At 46.0% G+C, this 19,869-nt stretch overlaps 1 protein-coding gene across 2 annotated transcripts in view; it reads left to right on the forward strand.

Annotated features, from left to right (window-relative positions):
• The window catches only part of DNAH10 (dynein axonemal heavy chain 10), a 2,445,728-nt gene that overhangs the window by 1,713,601 nt on the left and 712,258 nt on the right, over positions 1–19,869 (forward strand). For both annotated transcript variants that reach the window (XM_078667623.1, XM_078667624.1), the window contains 3 exons: positions 7,352–7,540; positions 14,607–14,778; positions 19,027–19,230. In XM_078667623.1, the coding sequence (XP_078523749.1) occupies positions 7,352–7,540; positions 14,607–14,778; positions 19,027–19,230 (565 nt within the window). The remainder of the gene's footprint in view (positions 1–7,351; positions 7,541–14,606; positions 14,779–19,026; positions 19,231–19,869) is intronic.

The following is a 19,869-nucleotide window of genomic DNA, read 5'->3' on the forward strand; positions in this document are numbered from 1 at the left end:
CAGAAGAGGGCACACAAGTGTCTGTGGCCCCTTCTGTAATACCTTAGTGCCCCAGAGGGGCAAAAAGCAAGGACACCCCTGCTTAGCGCCCTGGGGCACAATCTATAATACAGCCCCATAAGTTCCAAGTCTGATTTTGACATGGAGAAGGTAGGAATGGATGCTTAACTTGGTGATACTGGACATACATCATGAACATGTTATTCAGTAGTGTTCATGCACCTGTTTGTTTGCAGATAGGGCTATTTCCGAAGTACATACTAGGAAGCAAAGAGTGCTCTTTGCCCCTTCATGTTTCTGAGCTCACATACTGCATTACATATTTTGCAGTTAATTAATGTGATGTAGGCAGTGCAGTGTCCAGAAAATAAGCTCATGGACCCTTCGAGGGCTTGTGCCCGGGCACTGAATATGTTCATTATATATCCCTAATCATTTTGAAGAGGTGATGTGGCTCCTGCAGGGTTACGTTTCAGGCCATCATGATGTAAAACACAGGAAAAAATATGTTGGGCGCATTGCTTTATGGGAGGACATTGAATCAGAGAGAATCTTTGTGCGCAATGATCTGTCTTTCCACAATCCTGATACTTGAGATTCCAGAAATCAAAGCTCTCTTCTGCTGCCAGTGAAGAAGGATGACATCATGGTGGTGGTGCTTACCCTGGATTGAGACCCTGCTCAAAGTTCAGCTGTGAACCTGCTGGCCATTGCACAGCAAAACAAAGCAAGCAAATGTAGTATGTAGAGAGCCATTCTCCCAAACAGAGGTGGATGTCGGCCCTGAGGGTCTAGGAACCCTGTAGATGGTCACAGACGCATATTAAGTAGCTTACCATGGCCTGAGTGGCTCACAGCGGGAGCATCCATCACAGAGGAAGTGCTAATGGTAGTGGCTTCAAAAGTACTGCGTTGACACCAGAGAGCACCAAACCAGTGAAAGTGCAGCAAACTCCTGTGTTTTCCAGTTTCTACTAAAAATCAATCATTCCCTTTGGTGGTGTTTTATTGATTATTATCAGTTTTAACTGAAAACCAGAACCCCTAACTACAGACTACTACATAAAGGAATGAGGCGGAACAAAGTACTGTGCTCTTTCTCTAGGGGTGCACTCTATTTGGCTGTAGGAGCTGAAGCACAAAATGGACTTCACTACATAAGATGCACTGGGAATAGACAATATATATGCCAATATGATCAGCAGGCTTTGAGCAGCAACTCATTGAAATTGCTGTTTCTGCAGTGGAGAAGGCTGCTGTAGGATCTATTTGTCACATATTACAACAACAAATGCCCAGTATTTATGAGCAGTTGGCCATGCCCAGGATCCCAAGGAGATGTTTTCTCTACAGATTGGAGTGGAGGGTTTATGTATGCCTTCCCACAGTAATTCTGAGGCAGCTATGCAAAATAAGGAGGGATCCTTGTCTAATGATGTTTATAGCCCAAGTGTGGCCCACTAGTGCTGATAGCTCGAGCTGTGGAACAGGCTGGTGGGCAGGCTGATTCAGTTGAAGATGGAGCCAACATTGCTCCTCAGGAGTCTATGACAAATGCTTCAGATACTGGCTAGCTGTGTTTGACAGCGTGGCTGCTGGGGATCTAGAGTTTGGGGGTTTGCAAATTCCTGATCAGTCAGAGACATCCTGAAGACAGTGAATTCACATTCCCCATTTAAAATACACTTGCAAATGTTTTGTTGTTATGTTAATCATCCATCATAGTTTATCTGTCTGCTAACTCTATATAAATTAGAACGCTCTAGAGCGGGACCAACTGGAGTCTGACGCCACAGATTCTTCCAGACAACTGGCCCTGGTCCGAGACGAGATCCGGCGGGTCTCTATGGAATCTGCCAAAATGCTCTGGCGATCCTCGGTTGCCCGCATATACGGATGGGGCAACAAAAACGGGAAACTGCTCCATAATTTGATCTCCTATCCCAGCACTCACCGTATTGTCCCTGAGATCCGTGCAGCTGATGGGACTCGCCATGTGGCGTCTCAGGCCATAGCACAAACCTTCGCCCACTACTACGAGGCCCTCTACGCTGCGCGTCGCCCCAGTGCCTCCCTTGCAGGCCTAATGGCAAAATCCAGATTATCTCTGCCTTGTCTTCCGAAGGAGGTAGCAGACACCCTCGACGGCCCGCTTATCTCGGAAGAAATCCATGGGGCTATCACCCTGCTACACTCCGACAAAATGCCTGGGCCGGATGGTTTCCCCCAGGAATACTACTCTGCGTTCCGAGATGATCTGGTACCCCACCTGACGGAGCTCTTTCGACAGGTGGTGGAGGATGGGTCCTTTCCATCTGAATCAGACGTGGCGACTATCGTGGTCATCCCAAAGACACACCCACCCTCCCTGGTCTGCTCAGCCTTTAGGCCCATTTCCCTGATTAACACTGAAATTAAGATATTCGCCATTGCCCAGAGGCTCAGCCCTCTCCTGCCTGACCTGGTCCACCGTGATCAATGCGGCTTTATGCCGGCCAGAGGCACCCGACATTGCATCCATCGTCTTCACCTTGCCCTGGCCCATCGTCACCGGCTCTCCCCCTACCTGGCCCTTCTCCTTCTTGACTTCGAGAAGGCATTCGACACGGTGGACTGGGGGTACCTGGGCGATGTTTTGGAGAGGTTGGGCTTCGGCCCTCCCTTCCGCCGCCTGATCCAAGTCCTCTACAATGGCCCCAGAGCCCGGGTGCTCGTTAATGGCAAGCTCTCCGCCCCGTTCCCTATCCGCAGGGGCACCCGCCAAAAGTGTCCTCTCTCCCCATTCCTATTCGCGTTGGCGATGGAGCCCCTGGCGGCGCTCATACGACAAGACCCCTTGATTCGGGGATGGCAATGGGATTGGAGCCACATGGACAAAATCGCTCTATATGCGGACAACGTGCTGCTCTATTTGGCTGACCCGGAGTGCTCCGGCCCCTGAGAGCGCTAGCGGCCTTTGAGCGGGTCTCCGGTCTCCGCCTTAACCCGGCAAAGTGCACCCTGGCTCCCCTCCACCCCTCCCGAGCCTGCTTTGATTGGCAGGCTGTGATCCCCCTTCGGAAACTGTCATTTAAATACCTGGGTGTGTGGATAACCCTCTTGCCTGAACTAGAGTGGACCCTCAACATCGCCCCCCTAGTCGCCCGGATGAAAAATGATCTCCGTAATTGGCAATCCCTCCCCCTTAACCCGCTGGGACGCAGTGCCCTTTTTAAAATGATGATCCTCCCACGCTTCCTATATATCCTACAAAATACCTCGATCCCCCCCACGAGCGGCTGGTTCTGGGAAATAGATAGTATGATGATTCGATTCTTATGGAGAGGGGGACGCTCCCGCTTATCACTCTGTCACTCCCGCATTCCCCCATACGATGGTGGTATGGGCGTTACCAACCTCTACGCCTACTACCTGGCCACCAAACTCATCGTGATCCACGATTGGTTTGCGGGTGGGTGGTCTGACCCCGCCTACTGGGTGGAGCTTGCCGTTCTTGAGTTCACACACCTGCAGGGCTTCCTATACGGCTCCCCGGTTCCCCGAGACATACCCTCCGTCACCAGGTCGGTCCTTCTGGCTTGGTGCGCCGCACTTTGCCTGGTGCGCTGGGACCGGAAACTGACTAGGCGAGGCTGCGGCCCTGGAGGGGTTCCGTCGATGGGACCTGGTGGGGATAACCCTGCTCGGCGACATCTGGGTGGGGTACCACATACGCTCCTTCGCTGACCTGCAGCAGCGTCACTCACTCCTACACTCCCATTTCTACAAGTACCTGCAACTCCGACATGCCCTCCACATTCACCTCCCCACGCCCACTTCCCTCCCGGAGTTTAGTCCCCTGGAGGCCCAGGTCATGATGGGAGATCTGGGGAAGGGAGGGGTCTCCCGGATATACCGTGCCCTCCTTAATAATTCACCTGCATCCTTGGATCACCTTAGAGAGAAATGGGAGGAATGGGTGGGCCCCTTGGACGAGGTGGACTGGCGTAACGCCCTTATGGCGCCCAGAACCCTAACCACATCCTCAAAACTACGCCTGGTCCAGCTCTACTTCCTCCACTTGACCATCCTTGACGCCGGTCCGTCTCTTTTGTGCGGGTGTGCGGCCCTCCCCGACATGTGCCCGATGCGCTGGTACCCCGGCTGACTTCTTCCACGTGGTGTGGCTTTGCCCGGCCCTGGAGTCATTCTGGAGGGGGGTGGAGAGGGAACCCACGGGTGTGCTCGGTTGGGTGGTTCCGCATGACCCGAGACATTTGCTTCTTGGAGTGTTCGATGGTCTGGACGACTCTCGGGCCGATAAGCGTCTTCTAGGCACGGCGCTGGCAGTGGCCAAACGAGTCATCGCAGCTAAGTGGTCTCAAAGGGAGGCAACAACTTTGTCGAAATGGAGGAGAGGGGTGGACTGGTGTGGGACTCAAGAGGAATCCGTTTTTGAGGTGAGGGGTTGCCCAGAACTTTTTAACAAGATATGGGGCAAATGGTTTGGTGTACTACCGCCGTGAAGACTCTGATATTATGTTGTGATTGCTGGGAACCAATGACTCGTTCTATCCATGTTAATCTGCTTTGTGATGTCATGTGGGTGAATCAGGGGCGTTTTAAGGGACTATGTGACTTGTTGCGTATGAATTTCCTTGTGTTCAAAACTTTAATAAAACTTGATTATCAAAAAAATAAATTAGAAAGCTAGGAACGTTTTCTATATTCTCAACCAGGATCATTAAGAAGTTCATGAAGGTTTATTTCCACATTTTCCTACTACTGGTCTAAAGTCCAGCTCCAGAACTAAGCACTGTTTTGACAGCTGTAATGAGAGACCATTTTAAACCTATTCATAATATCACAATTAAGCATTTATCCTGGAAAACTTCATTTCTGTAACTGATCAACTTAGTCAGAAGAGTAAGGAAAGTTCAGGTGTTTTCCATACAAGAACTGTATGTACTTTTTCTTAAGGATAAAGTCTTCCTCAGACCCAACCCTAAGTTCATAATCAAAGTTCCATAATCTTTTCATTTGAGTTAGAAAGTAGTATGCCAATTTACTTTCCACAGCTGCCAACAGAAGCAGAGAGAAAACTACATTTAGTCGATGTTAAGTGATTTATTAAGTTCTTCTTGGCTAGAACACAAACCTTCTGCATATCTGACTAGCTTGTTGTAAACTTTGGACACTCTAACAAGGGTAAATACTTGTCAAAACAAGGGATCTGAAGACGGATTGTATCTTGCATTTCTGATGCATATGTAATTCCAAGCAAGATTAGGGCTCATTCACCAGACAAGTGATAGCCACAACAGCACCAGTCTCAGGAATATATTTTAAATATATTTGCAGACCAGTAACGTGGAGCTCCAACCATGCTTCACCAAGTACTGCTGCCTGAATATACACTTGAAGGTGGAGACATCTGTCGAACAAGAAATGATGGGAAACCATATTACTTAAGTCTCAGTCCCAGGTCCACTAAGTTTATTGGACTGCTTTTCAAATCTCTATTAGAGCTTGCAAACCTATAAAAGATCCGAAGCTAGAGAAGAAAAAAAGTTACTTACCTGTAAGTATAGTGAATCTAAGAAATATACCAACTCTGAATGACTCCAGTTATAAGTAAGTTACTTTTTTCTTCCTCTTCTCTTTCTTTCTTTCTTCATCTCTGTATGCTTTCACTCTTTGCTTGAACATGGAAGATGATTTCAGGCTATGTTTGGCTATTTGGGCACTGCATGTGCAAATGGATGGTTTCTGGCCAAATGCCATTGCATTCTAATTTTACTCCTGCAGACCTGTCAGTCGCTGCCCTTGGTGCTCAAGCTCTTCACAAGTTCTTTTGCTTTTCCTCCTGTGGCTTTCTAGCGGCGTGCAGCTTTTTGGTTCTCTTTTACTTTGTCCTATTGTGCCTTCCTACCAGCGTGTTGTAGGGCCCTTTCCTTTTCATTTGTATCTCACCATCGTTCAAGAGAATGTTGCCTAGAGTGGTCTGTCAAACACTTGTACGTTCTGTGCCTTACTAGCAGCAAGTAGTCCTATGTCTCATCTATTAGCCTTGATTCCAATAAACCTCTCTATTTTCTTCAAAATGTTGTTATAGACCCTGCTTCATCTAAAAGACTTTTAGCTAGGTTGCTTGTATGTTTTATTCTGGGGGACATCTCCTGCAGTTTCTTGTAGTACTGTCTTTGTTTGTGTGTATAGTCCGTAATAGTACTTTATTCTGACTATTGTGATATTTCCTCTTCCTCATTTTAGTGGAGGGGTGGCTGAGACTGATAGATGACTAAAACCCATAGTCTGACCGCCCACTGGATTAGGAGTATAATCCAGGCGTGTGGTCCTGAGGAGGCAGCCTCACAGCAGTGCCTTTCTAAGGCTCATAGAAGAGCTGCTGTAAGTGCGCCGCAGCCCTTTCCTGCCTGGACAGACATACACAATGTTGTGCATGTCTTTCCGTGCAGGAACAGGGGTGCAAAATACAGGCAGGTGGACTATGTACCCCCCGGCATGCACCCCCATGTACATAGGCATCAGGGGGCCCTGTATGAGCCTTCTGATTTGCCTCACTGCTATCCGCTCCATGGCAGGGCTCACTGCCGTGGAAAGGGTCGCAGTGAGGTAACTCCCAGCATTTTGCTGTCTCAGTCTTCTGCGCCACTACTGTGGGATCAAAGATTCCAGGGGTAGCAGTGGTCCAGTGGAGGTCCAACTGCCGTACCTGTAAAACGGCCAGTGGAACGCCACCACATGTTCAGCCATCCAATGGATCGCCAAACTCGTAATCCGGGGGCATAAGTGATTAATCTTGATGTATATGGTTTCCCTTGATATTTTGAGGTCCTATCATCCTTAGGTCGAAGGTAATGTTTTGCTAATCTTTTTTAAGTGATTTAATTGGGGGAAGAAAGAATCTATTAGTAACAATTATGTGCCAGATGGTAGCAACTGTTCAGATGGTACTATCCCTTTAAAATGATTCATAACACTCCTCTCAGAATTTTGTCTCTGTATGCCTGTTGCTTAGCCTGTGGCTATTGATATACTCTTGATGTTGTAAGTTCCTGTGAAATGAATGGTATGTGCACTAATTGGTATCTCTGTTACACACGGCATCCATTAAAAGAAACATGATTTCAGGACTCCCAGTATGGTGATTGAGGATGTTTCTTAAAGGGTGAAATTTCCAGAATAAACATTATTGTTCAACTCACCAGGACACATTTTCTTTATTTGAATTGTCATATGGAATTGATCTTATATCTGACTGAAAACTATTTAATTCCTTTTTAGGAAATGTGGCATTATCTTTTTGCAAACTTAACAATAACCATCTTTATATATATTGTATCTGCAGGAGATACTGGAAGAGTACAATGAGACCAAGACCAAGATGAATTTGGTTCTGTTTGATGATGCACTTGAACACTTAACTAGAATACATCGCATCATAAGGATGGACCGAGGCCATGCACTGCTAATTGGTGTCGGAGGCTCTGGAAAGCAGTCTCTTGCAAGACTGGCTGCCTTCGCAGCAGGTTATGAGGTTTGTCCTGCGTTATCTTTTAACTTACTTATTGTGCAGTAATCACATTAATGTGTGTGTTTTAGGGGGCTTTCTTCACGATGAGTGACTGGTCTGAGTCATAATATTGCTATTGTTGCAGTCAATAATGGTAATGGATTGACATCAGGAATGGCATGACATCATCTATTATGGCAAGAGAGTTTGTCTCTCTACTTTTACATGTTACATTGATTTTTTTAATGATTTCGCTTTTTTAAATCAGTATATGCTAAGCAGATATGTATTTCTAGCTATTTTTGTGCGTATATATGTAAATATATTTTTTAATTGCGTTGGTGGCATAAGAACAGAAATTATTACTTTGCAAACCTACGTTGATTTGCTCAACTTAAACTGTTAAAAAGTTCAAAACAATATTGCATTGTCTCTCACAGTACACCACTTCATGCTCATTTTACCTACATTTTTCACAGTTACATTCTAGATATGAAGTATTCAATTTAACATCCAGAATTAATGGTATGATTTCGTGCATACAAAGATGAAATACAGTGTTATCTACTAGGATCAAAAACTACTATCATAATTTTTTTTAACTCACTTTTAAAAAAAATCAGTTGCACGGACATCGAGGTTGCAGTTCAAAATCTAGCAAGCATTGCAATGCATTAGTCTCGCATTTGCGAGAGTTTAAGCTATTGACTCTGTAAATGCCAATGTTTTTTTATTTATATGTTTTGATAATTAAATCATAAATAAAAGGCATTGTCATGTACAATGCCAATAGCTCAAACTCTTATAAATGGGAGACCTATTGAAAGAAGAGGCTGCCATTGTCCCGGGCTGCTTAGGAAGTGAATGCGCGCATGACGCACTGAATGTTGCAGGAAAACATGTTGTGCCTGCAGTAGGAGAAACTATTTAAATAAAATAGTGCTAACAGACTAAAAAAGACTCACTGTGTAACCACCAAAGTAAAAGGGGCAATCCTCATGGGAGGTTATGAATGAAGACAGGAGGGACTAACAAGCCTATTAATGAATCAGAAGCCAGCATTTACAAAGGACAATGACAAATATAGGCGGAGAGTGGGCGGGGCTTCTATTCCATACTCCAATACAGCATGGCTCCAAGAGCAGCGCATGCGCTGCCCAGGCTTGACCTGAAAATGTTTATTCAGAGGGGGCACACACCATGGCTTTAGGAGGATTTTGAGTTAGCAGTTACACTCTTAGAACAGGATTGACTTTGATGTGGAGGGCCAGTCTGGGAGAGAGAGTCCTGTCGTACCACTGCCCCCCCTCTTCCCGGTCCCCTTTGCTAACAAACTAAGAATTGAATGCAGATAAATAAATTTTCCTGAAAGTCATTGGTGAATATAGGCACTTCTGCATCAAGATGGTCTAGGAAAGCTGGAGAGCGTTGCTCAGTGAGAGTTTGTAGGCAGGAGTGAGACCACATTGGCAAGATTAAAAGACTGTTATCCTTTTGGGGACAATGGGTTCACATGCTGAGGCAGGGTGGGTGCTTGAATTGGCAATTGGTGTCCGAAATGGCAAAGCTGTCATTACCTTTTAGCAGAATGCTGTATTGTGCATTGAAGGTTTTGGTGCCCACCCCACTTTATATTTTAAGTTGAGACCTGTTTTACTTCGCACTATCTGAGCTTTTTATTTGAGAGTGTATTGTATTTTGTCTTGTGCCTCTCTGTTTTTAAACTGCACTGTTGCACTAAAGGAGCTTTTAAATTGGAGATGTGCCTCCGTGTTCTTATTTGCACTGTTGCCTATCCCTTCCTCCCTTCTTTAAACCCTCGCAGTGCTCCTTGCTTGTTCCTACTTCTCTCCTGAGGCAGAAAGCGGGGAGATCTCGTGCTGCGCTCATTTTTTGTATGGACATCAGGAGTGTGTTGGTGTCACTTGGGGCAGTTTACCATCAGGCCACCACTTACATGAGAGCTGCGCCGCTCTTCTCTACCATCTTAGCGCTGCATCTCGCCTCGCCGCCCTCTCAGCCGATTAGGAGCTGAGGGGCATTGTGGGATTGGGAGGCAGTATTCCAGTTTGGTGGCCATCTTGGAGGGGCAGGCTTGCTAGTCAGAGGAATAGGCTTGCTGCTTCTAGAGGGCGGGCACTATAAAGCTAGTTAGGGTCGCCTCCGCGTAGCGGCCGCAAGCAGCAGTTGGCGCGCATCAGGCACGCCGAAGGAGCGCCAAAGGAAAGCCCGTCTGTGCCTGTCAGCGTCCCGGAGGCAGACGGGGGCGGCCGGATAGGGGATTCCAAGGCGTACTCTCCGGGGCTTTTACTTAGGTACTCCTCAGCATCCCTGCTAAGTATAAGAGGAAACCTTATCAGTGGGTGTTTAGGGGGATACAACTGTTCAGGGAGTAATTTTCACTGCCCCAAATGCGGGTGGACTTCAAAAAAGGCCTTAGCTCATGAAGTCGCTGAGGTGCAGGATGTTCAGGGTGCTACTAAGAACGGCAAGGGAATGGCGGACAGTAATTTCCCATGTGCGCTGCTGAACACCCGGTCGGTGAGCAAACATGCTCTGGATCTTTTTAACCTTTTGCTAGAACGCAGGCCCGCTTGTCTTTTCCTGACAGAAACCTGGTTAGGCGAGCTTTCAGGTCCTGACATTGCTGCTGCCCTTCCCTCGAATTATTTTGTAATTTGGAAAGATCGAGTAGCTGGCAGAGGCGGGGAGGTGGCGTTAGTGATCGATAGGCGCTATAGCTGTTCCGTGGTCCCGACGGAGGGCATTGATGGAGCAGAGGCCCTTGGCTTCTGTCTGACTCTTTCGCCCTACCAATCCTGCGCAGGACTGCTAGTCTATAGACCCCCGGGTCCTATTGGGGCTTTTCATGAGGAGCTATAACGGCGGTATCTGCCTTTAGTGTGAAGTTTAAACACTGCCTATTGCTGGGCGATTTTAATATCCACATGGATGAGTCTGGTGCGACAGACACCATGAAATTATTTGACACTACTGTATCATTGGGCCTACTACCCTATTTGGTGTCCTCTACCCATAATAAGGGCCACATTCTTGATCAAATATTCTCTACGGTCCCTATTCTAGCAGCTGTTCCTGAACCAGTGCTGTGGTCGGACCACATGCTGGTAAGTTTTGACATCCTGGCCGCAACTATCAGCCACAGCAGGCTTTGGGCCGTATTTCGGTGGATATGGTGACGCAGTACCTAATGTCTTATCCTTGCGAGCTCACGGGTAGCCTGGAGGATGACTTAGAGTGGTTCCACTCATGGTTGGCGCGCTGCCTTGAGGTACTCACACCCATTCTACCGGCGCATAAGAACTCGGTGCGGGCCTCGGCCCCTTGGTTTACACCGGCACTTAACACCAGCCGGAGATATTGGAAGAAGGCAGAAAGAGCATGGAGATCAAATTACGAAGAGGCGCTTAAAGTGGCCTATAAGCAGTGTGTTAAGGCTTATCACAAAGACATCTATTCAGAAAAGAAGGCTTACTATGCTCGGAGGATCGAGGAAAGAAAAACCAAAGATGGTGATGGACGGAACGTTGACAATACAAACACTCATCCCCAGTCAACTGATCTGGGTTTAATCCATCACCGTTCTTTAGCTCACTCCGCCACCCCAGGATCGAGGAGGCATCTAATATGAGTAAAGAAATCTTCACGATTGTGAAGGAATTCACATCCCCCACTTCAGCGACTACTAAGAGCGCTGTCTCTGAGTCATGGGTCGTGGATCTAGCGGTTTTTTTTGCTAATAAAATCGGTAGCATTCAGGCCATGCTCGGGCCGGCTGTGGCAGAGGTGACTGATAATGCGCACCTCTCCATTTTCGGACGGAATTGAATAGATCTACGCTGTCCGAATTTCCGCCTATCAGCCACCTGACTTCGTTTGATCTGCTTTCTAAAATGAAATCAGGCTCCCCGATGGACCCCTGCCCTCTCAAGTTTTTAGCTAAAATTGCTACGGCCATCAACCACATAGTGAACCCCATTTTAAATCGCTCTCTTGAGTCAGGGGTAGTGCCGCAGGCATGGAAACTGGCTCAGGTGATACCCCTTCTGAAAAAACCGACTCTCGACCCTAAGAGCCATTCTAACTACCGGCCCATTTCCCTGCTTCCGGTCTTGGCAAAGGTAATGGAAAAACACGTTCAGACAGTCCTTTCGGACTTTGCGGAAGCGCATGATATCCTTCATCAGACGCAGTCAGGTTTCAGGGCCAATTTGAGCACCGACACTGCTCTGTTGGAGGTTTCAGAAGCCATTAAAGAGGTTCTCGACAGGGGAGGGAAAGCGCTGCGGGTAATGTTGGACTTGTCGGCGGCGTTTGACACCGTCCCCCACAGCCGTCTCCTGGCTAGACTCTCGGAGATCGGGGTTGAGGGGACGGTGTTCAGCTGGTTTAAGTCCTTTCTTTCGGACCGCCAACAGACAGTCTGGGCCCCCCCGTACTCAGCCGTGGTGCCGCCTTTGGAGGTGTTTGTTCCTCGGGGATCCATTCTGAGCCCCACTCTTTTTAATATCTATATGGCCCCTCTGGCGGTGCTGGCTGAGTCGTGTGGTGCCCAGATTGTCTCTTACGCTGACGACACCCAGCTCCTCTTCACCTGCGAGAAGAACATCGATTTTGATGGGGAGCGGATCAGGATCTGCCTGAATACCGTCTTTGCCTGGTTCCAGCGTAATCAGTTGAAGTGTAACTCTGATAAATCGGAGGTTCTTTTCTTTGGTTGTTTCCCTGTCCCTGGCTGGAAATCGTGGTGGCCGGCCGACATGTTTCCTCCAGCCACAGACACTTCGGTGGCGAAAAATCTCGGTATGAAAATGAATAATGGTCTCTCTTTCAAACCTCAGATCATGAGCTTGGTTGGACAGTGCTTTGGCTTGCTCAAGATGCTAAAGAAACTCCTACCACTCTTATCTATTTCTCATAGAAGGACAATTGTCCAGGCGCTGATAGGATCCAGACTGGATTACGCAAATGTGCTCTATCTCGGCCTCCCTGACTATCTTTTGTCCCGTTTGCAGGTGGTGCAGAACTCTGCGGCGTGGGCAATTTTTGGTCTTGGCCGTAGATCCTACGCGTCTGGGATCCTGCAATCGCTCCACTGGCTGCCCATCCGACAGCGTATTGTTTTTAAGACCCTATCAATTGCATTCAAGGCTCTGCATGGTAAGGGTACGCGATACCTGAGGAACAGTATTGGCTTTCACCATCCAGCCAGAGCACTTCGCTCAGCGTCACTGGCCTTGGCCAGAACACCGGCCATTAAAAGAGCCCGTACCGGCGGTTGCTCGTTTAAATATCTGGCGCCCAAGGCCTGGAACGACTTGCCAGTGGCTTTAAGGAGAATCGACAATCTATTATCTCAAGATATGGCTTTTCAGCCAGTAATTTCATCTGTGTCTTCCTTTGTGCTATATGGGTCTGCCAGCGCCGGGACACTCTGTCTGAGTAGCTGAGCACTATACAAATCCCCTAATAACATAACATAACATAACATAACATAACATAACATAACAATTGGGAGCCTGCCCCTTATTGTCCGCCTGGTGTTTTATTGATGAAGCGGGAGCCCACTCCGCGTTTTGCGGCCGCAGCCCGAGCTGTTCTGGAAGCCTTCTCCGGGCCGCTCTCAGCACGACACGGAAGTCAGACAACCTTGCCTGGGACATGGGCGGGGCATGGAGCACGCGGCAGGAAGAGTCTGGGGCTCCCGTGAGCTGAGGGAGCCTCGCGTGTTGCAGCCTGCGTGTAGGAGAAGGGAGGCGGGAGCCCACCCCGCACTGGCAAGCTGTAGCGGGAAGTCCGGTGGGAGCCCACCCCACGTTCGTGAATGCCGCATGGTACGGCCAGAGCAGGATTTCAGGCGGGGCTACTGTGAGCAAGACGGAGCCCCGCGTGTTGCTGCGCCACAAAGAGTGACCATGTGAAGAGACGAGTCCCCCCTGCCATCGAGGAGACCAACCGGGGAGCAGGGCAGAGTCCCCACAAGAGCTGGTGAGTGGGGTTGAGCGGGACCCTGCAGGTGGTTAAAGAGGCATGCTGTACGTGGACACCGGCTGATAATGCATGCAGCTGACGTAAGTGCGCCATGCCTGGACAGGAGATGTGCACGCGTATGGTGCGAGCAGGGGTTGTGATAACGCCGCAAGCCGTACACGTGCACATCTGTCTGTTAAGTTTCGGCACAGACAGTCGATGTGCACGCTTATGGCTTGCGGCATTATTACAACTCCTGCTCACACCATACGCGTGCACATCTCCTGTCCAGGCCTTGCCGTACTCGTGCACATGTCCGGTCCCCCTTTCGAGCCAAGTCGACAACAATAGATCTCGCATAGTGAGCCACACGCTTCATGCTGCATCGCTAGGCGAGTCCTAAAAACTAGAGAAATACCACTGTTATGGTTTGCTTCGCAACCATTGCCCCCTTCCATTGCTCTGCTCATATCCTCCCTCATTCATAACACCATGGATATCTTCATCTATCACATTACGTGTGACATTGGTTATAATTTACGTATAATTTACAGTGGTGTCATCTATGACATTACAGAAGCTGTAAGCAATTTCTGATGGGAAAATAAGCCATTTACTGTGTATAATCTCAGTGGTGTCATCTAAAAGTTAACAGTGGTACTTCATCCTTAAATTTGCATTTAATGTGTTAGTATATTTGTTCCTAGGGAGTGATAGATGCGTTTCTCACTATACATTTAGCTGGGAAAGTGACAGAAGCACAAACAATACATTTCCCTTTCATTCATACTTCCTTTTAGGCACATATCATGTACCCTGCCATACTGCTTCTTTTCTGCTGACAATTCTCCTCTGGAGTGTTTTACCCAGAGAATGTTGAATGTTTCATGAATACCAATCGGTGTTCCTTTCTACAGGATTCACATACTTCTTTAATTCCACCTCTGAAGGTTTACCGTGCAGATTCTGTTCCTTTTAAAAAGCCCTACTGTATTCTATATTAGAAATAATAAATTAGCATAGCAATCGAAACCATCTGTGAATGCTGACCACTGCCCTATTAATTAAAAGTGCACTTGTTTGGTTTCTCCTGCAACAGGTCTTTGAAATTGTTCTTAGTCGAGGATATGGGGAGAACAGTTTCAGAGAAGACTTGAAGACCTTGTACTTGAAGCTTGGCATTGACAACAAGAAGATGATCTTCTTATTTACAGATGCACACGTCGCAGAAGAGGGGTTCCTGGAGCTGATCAACAATATGTTAACTTCAGGTGGGTGTTTAGACAGAATATCGGAAACAGAAATATCCTAGAACAAAACATTGTATCAAGAATATCGAGGACAAAATATTGTGAAAGAAAGTTTCTATTGGCAAGCTAAGTTTTACAATATATAACTCAACATATATGTACCTTGATGATAAATATATATATATATATATATATATATATATATATATCTTCAAGGTACATAGATGTGGAGTTAAGAATGGTAAGTCTACACTTACCTATTTGCAGTTACCTTCTCGATATTTTTGACACAATATTCTGTCCACTTAATATTTCTGTTTCCAATTTTCTGTCAGTGATCTCCTTAGGTGAGCAACAAAAGCCGTTCCTTATTGCTGATTAATTCTGTGTTAAAATATCATATCTTCTAATGAATAATATTTCTTAAGCATATTAAGGCTTCATGGTCTCAAATGTGCTGGAGAGCACCTAATCTATCCAGGGCATAACTGTGGTCTTGCTCAGCATTGGTGATACTGTCGGCTAACTATGGCATAGCCGTGCTAATTTATTCAGTTCCTTTTCCCTTCAGTTCTAGCAGGACTTATGTTCTGTTAATGGTTTAGAAGGTTTTCTACAAAATAACCAAGTGACCTAAGAGGTTAGAAGATTGTAAACACGATGATGTCGAAGATAGTTCTGTGACCACTGAATGTGGTGTGTAAGAGAACATGATTGTCAAGCTTTCTTCAATATGCCTTTTTTAATGCCAGGCATTCTACTGAGAAAAAGGCATGGCTGGCATATTCCGAGGTCTATTGTGAGGGATGAATGGAAAGCTAACAATAACCTAGAAACATCTTTAATAATAGCTTTGTTTTGCACCAAGTGAGTAATTCTAGTGATCAAGCCCAACCATCGCCATGTGCATTTGGTGTCAGGCACTTTCCATCCAAGAGTATTAATAACGGGACTGACTGATTCACTGTTTAGAGCAAACTTTTCAATATATTAGCAAAAAGTTGTCATAAGTTGTTCTGAAGAGAAATGTTGAACGTTTTACAATATCTGGGATACATCAATGGTTTATGACCACAATTGTGGTTGCAAATCATTGCGCATTTACCATCCCCGAGGTGTGGTGGTAACTCATTCGCAATGGGGAAGCTGGCTCTGTGGGGCAGCTTATCCCTTGGGAATAATGTCAGAGGAATCATGGGCGAGTCGGTGGTCTTGAGGACTAACTCCCTAATTTTTTTAAAAGCAGTACCTGACTTTTAATGATCACAGACTACTTTACATTTGTAAAAAAAAATACCATTTGAAAGGGAAATGCAGGGACGAAGGTCTTCTGTTCATTGCTGGTCTCCTCCCTACATTGACAGCAAATTACAGACAGTAATCAGTTATCCCTTTCCTGTTTAATATTTACGAGGCAGGCCGCTTTACAACGCCCTGCGAATGGACAACTTGTGATGAGACCTATTAGTACATAGGTTACATAGTAAACTGCATTGCCATTAGCACACCCTTAGATGTGCTATTTGCAGTTTCCCTGGATTGCAAATGGGGCTAGCACATCATGCACTAAGAGCCTTTTATCTCTGCAGCCGCAAAACAAGGACTTGCTGCTCTCTACGTGTCACATTTGGGGCAGCATGGAGCAGGGTCGGACTGGCATATAGGGCAATTGGGCAGTGCTAGGTCAGTCTGTGGTACATTTCCTGGGCGTTTGTGATCCTGTTTTATGATCTCCCGGGCCGTTTTTATTTTGATTTCCCTGATACTATAAGATACATTGCCTGCAGCAAGCTCAAATCCATGCAGTCTTGCATACCTTTCAAAACACGTATACAGTATGTCTTTACGTGTGGCAAAACTGCCTCAATTTGCACACAAGGGCCATATTTTTAGCTTTCTAATTTACCAATGGATGCCACTTCTATTTTAGTGGCTGGTGCCTATTTTCTATCAAAGTTCGACGCTTGCATGGAGTTAGAACCCCTGCCCCTTACACCCTAGTATTGCAGTACTCCCAGAGTTTTATCGGTATTTCTCATATGACTAGTCCAGACCTGCTTCTGGGTTCTCTTAATGAGACAGGGACCCCATTGAGTGATGATAGGGCGTGTTTTTCTCATGTTCCCTCGCAGTCCTTCAGTGGGAGCAGTGCCATAAAAGCGTTAGTAGAAGTGCTCTGGATTTCCTACCAAAATATTTCAGTGGCCAACACTATATAAGCAAAAAGAGAAATTTGGAATTTCCTTTGCCACCTTCAGAGATCAAAATGATAAAGCCATCTGTATTGTTTTCCAAGGAGGTCCATTCTTTTGAGAGAACTGATTCGGGGTAGGTGTCATCAGCAGTATCGATAGCCTCCATCCAGCTTGTTTCATTATTTGTTTTTGGAACATTTAGGTGGGAAATTGTAGTATTAAAGCACACAGCTCAGGCATGCAACTCAACGGTGTCCATAGGTGGATCCACTCTGGTAGCAATGTCTTCACAGACAGCCCTTGGTATTGCTGCAGATCCACCCCCTTCAGCCCATTTTAGTCTGACTGTGATTATGATTCATTTACGAGTCCCCCCCTCTGGGATCTCAAGAAACGCTAGCTAGGGAGCCTGGTATGGCTCTCCAGGTGCAGTGGGAAGTTCACTACAGCACTGAAGATGTCCAAGGCAGTGCTTGAAAACCAAATAACCCATCTGAGATAGCATCACCACTAGGCTGAGGGACAAAAAAGAGCTAGTTGAGCCCGCTCTGCACTCTTTATTCAAGGAGCAGTGATCCCTTCACATAGGTAACCAGGATATTATTTACATTGACAGTAGATATCAACAGAATAAGGTAGATTTTCAAACTGATGGCAGTGTTATTACAGAGACTCCTGCACCTCAGAATTTACCTAAGAGGAGTGGCTTGGACCCATCGTTTGAGACTTTGTCAAATGAGACTGTTTCTCATGATGAGGAATATACAAGCCACCGCATTATTCTTTGCGTGATTCCCTCACAGCATTCTTAGCACTATCCAGTTAGGTTCAGGCGCCTCTCTTTTCCTCATCGTTCTGCGCAGCTGCCTTATTTTTCATCCCTTATGAGCACCAGTCTTCCCTGCAGGATGGCAAGCCACCTCCACCCCGATTCCTCGGATTGCATAATCTTATGCACCCATTTAGGAGCCATTTGAGTAAAATTCGTATTGAAGGCACCACTGAAATACGAATTGCCTCTCAGTAAAAGGCATCTAAAAAATGAGAGCTCCAGAGAGCCAGAATATTCTCTCTGTCAAATATACCAGCATGACATGTTGGGGCCAGTCTGCCCAGATTTGCTCTTGCACTCTTTTGGGCAGTGATGGCGACGAAGCAGGCAGTGGTTTGATCCTGCCATTTAATCCATCAGGGGTATGAAACGGGTAGTGAGTTCCCCTATCACTACATCATGGGTCTCTGCTAAACAGAACAACTTTCATTTTGGATTCTAATGTACCTAAGAATGAGAAAGTGATGTATCATAATGGACTCACAAAACGTTTGCCTGGAGATATTCTTTTAATTTCCAGAAGGTTTAAAGAACTCATAGCTCATTTGTTTGTAAAGGCGACTTCAGTTAAACTGGACTCACAAAGCTGTCATTCCTCCCACAGGCCCAATCGTATTTATTCAGATTTATGAATTACACAGTGCTAGGTTACACCTATGCTTGGTCATTTTCCCGACATTACTTTGAGACTCAAACATAAAGTATGCGAGTCGCCATATGTGTACATTTGTATGATATACATCTACCCTGATGAATGGCATCTATTTTACAAGCTCCGCTTCTTTACTGTGTACTTTTAAAATATTTTCCAGAAACCGCTCTACTTCGTACTTAGATCTTTTCTTTACCAATTGCATACATTCTGTAGATGTAATGTGGATATATATTCTACATACAGTAAGACCATGTGGACTATCCTAATGTGCACTACATGTAAATCGTGCTTGAGTAACTCACACCGGTGCCTGAAGAAAGCCTTGTCAGATGGCTCTTCATTGTGTATACAGTCTCCCACATTAGCCCCTGAGTATGTTTCAATTGACGGAAGTCCACTGTAAGACAAAGGTGAAGGATGAACAACTCCAGGTAAGTAACTTTTCGTTCTTTAAGTGTGAAGATGTGTATGTTAGTCTCGAGCTTAATTCAATAGCCCTGTCATCCGGAAATGTGTAAAAGGAGGTAGTATTGTGAGAGCTTCGTTTGTGCACAGCTTTACAATCCTTTCCTCCATTTTGTTTCCAGGAATGGTGCCAGCACTATTTCCAGATGAAGATAAGGAGAATATTTTGGGTCAAGTCCGAGACGAAGCCGTCAAGCATGGAGTCGGACCCGCCAAAGAGAGCGTTTGGCAGTTTTTTGTCAATAAGAGTGCAAACAATCTTCATATCGTGCTGGGCATGTCACCAGTGGGCGAGACACTCAGAACACGGTGTAGGAATTTCCCAGGTAAGTCCCACTTCTCTTTATAAGTATCTGAAAGCATGTTACTGCATTATGCTACATTAACGATTTTCTTCAGTCATATGGTTTTCACGTATATCTTCAGTTAGGTTCCTATAGTGACAGCAGAAATATGCAGGTTCAGCAACTATCAACTTCCCAGATGCTGTGATACCACATCAACTCATATGTTTAATTATCACCAGGAAAAGGTGGTGGCAAAACCATACAAATATATACCTGTAAATATGTCCCAATCTTATTATTGCTACCTGTTTCCTATTTTTTGCGCTGGAACTTTAAATCCAGAATTGAAGCAAGGCTAGGACATTATTACCGCATCAAGGTTATTAACACTTGGATTTTACAGTGGTTGCTAAATGGGTCAGATAAAGTAAGTACCCTTCTACTGTGATGTTATTGCATTTCAAGCAATAAGGGTGTGTCATCCAAATATATGACATTACATGGGATTGTGAGAAGAATCTAAAAAGTAGAGGAAATAGGGTGCTAGTTAAGTGAATTAACCAAATATGAACTACGAGCGCTCCTGAAAGAACTCCTGCAACAATTATACCATGAAAATGGTAGCACATGTTTCCAATGGATTTAACCTCCCACAGATTCCTTACTTGAACCCCTTTC

This window comes from Lissotriton helveticus, chromosome 11 (assembly GCF_964261635.1).
Source record: "Lissotriton helveticus chromosome 11, aLisHel1.1, whole genome shotgun sequence".
Classification (NCBI taxonomy): Eukaryota; Metazoa; Chordata; class Amphibia; order Caudata; family Salamandridae; genus Lissotriton; species Lissotriton helveticus.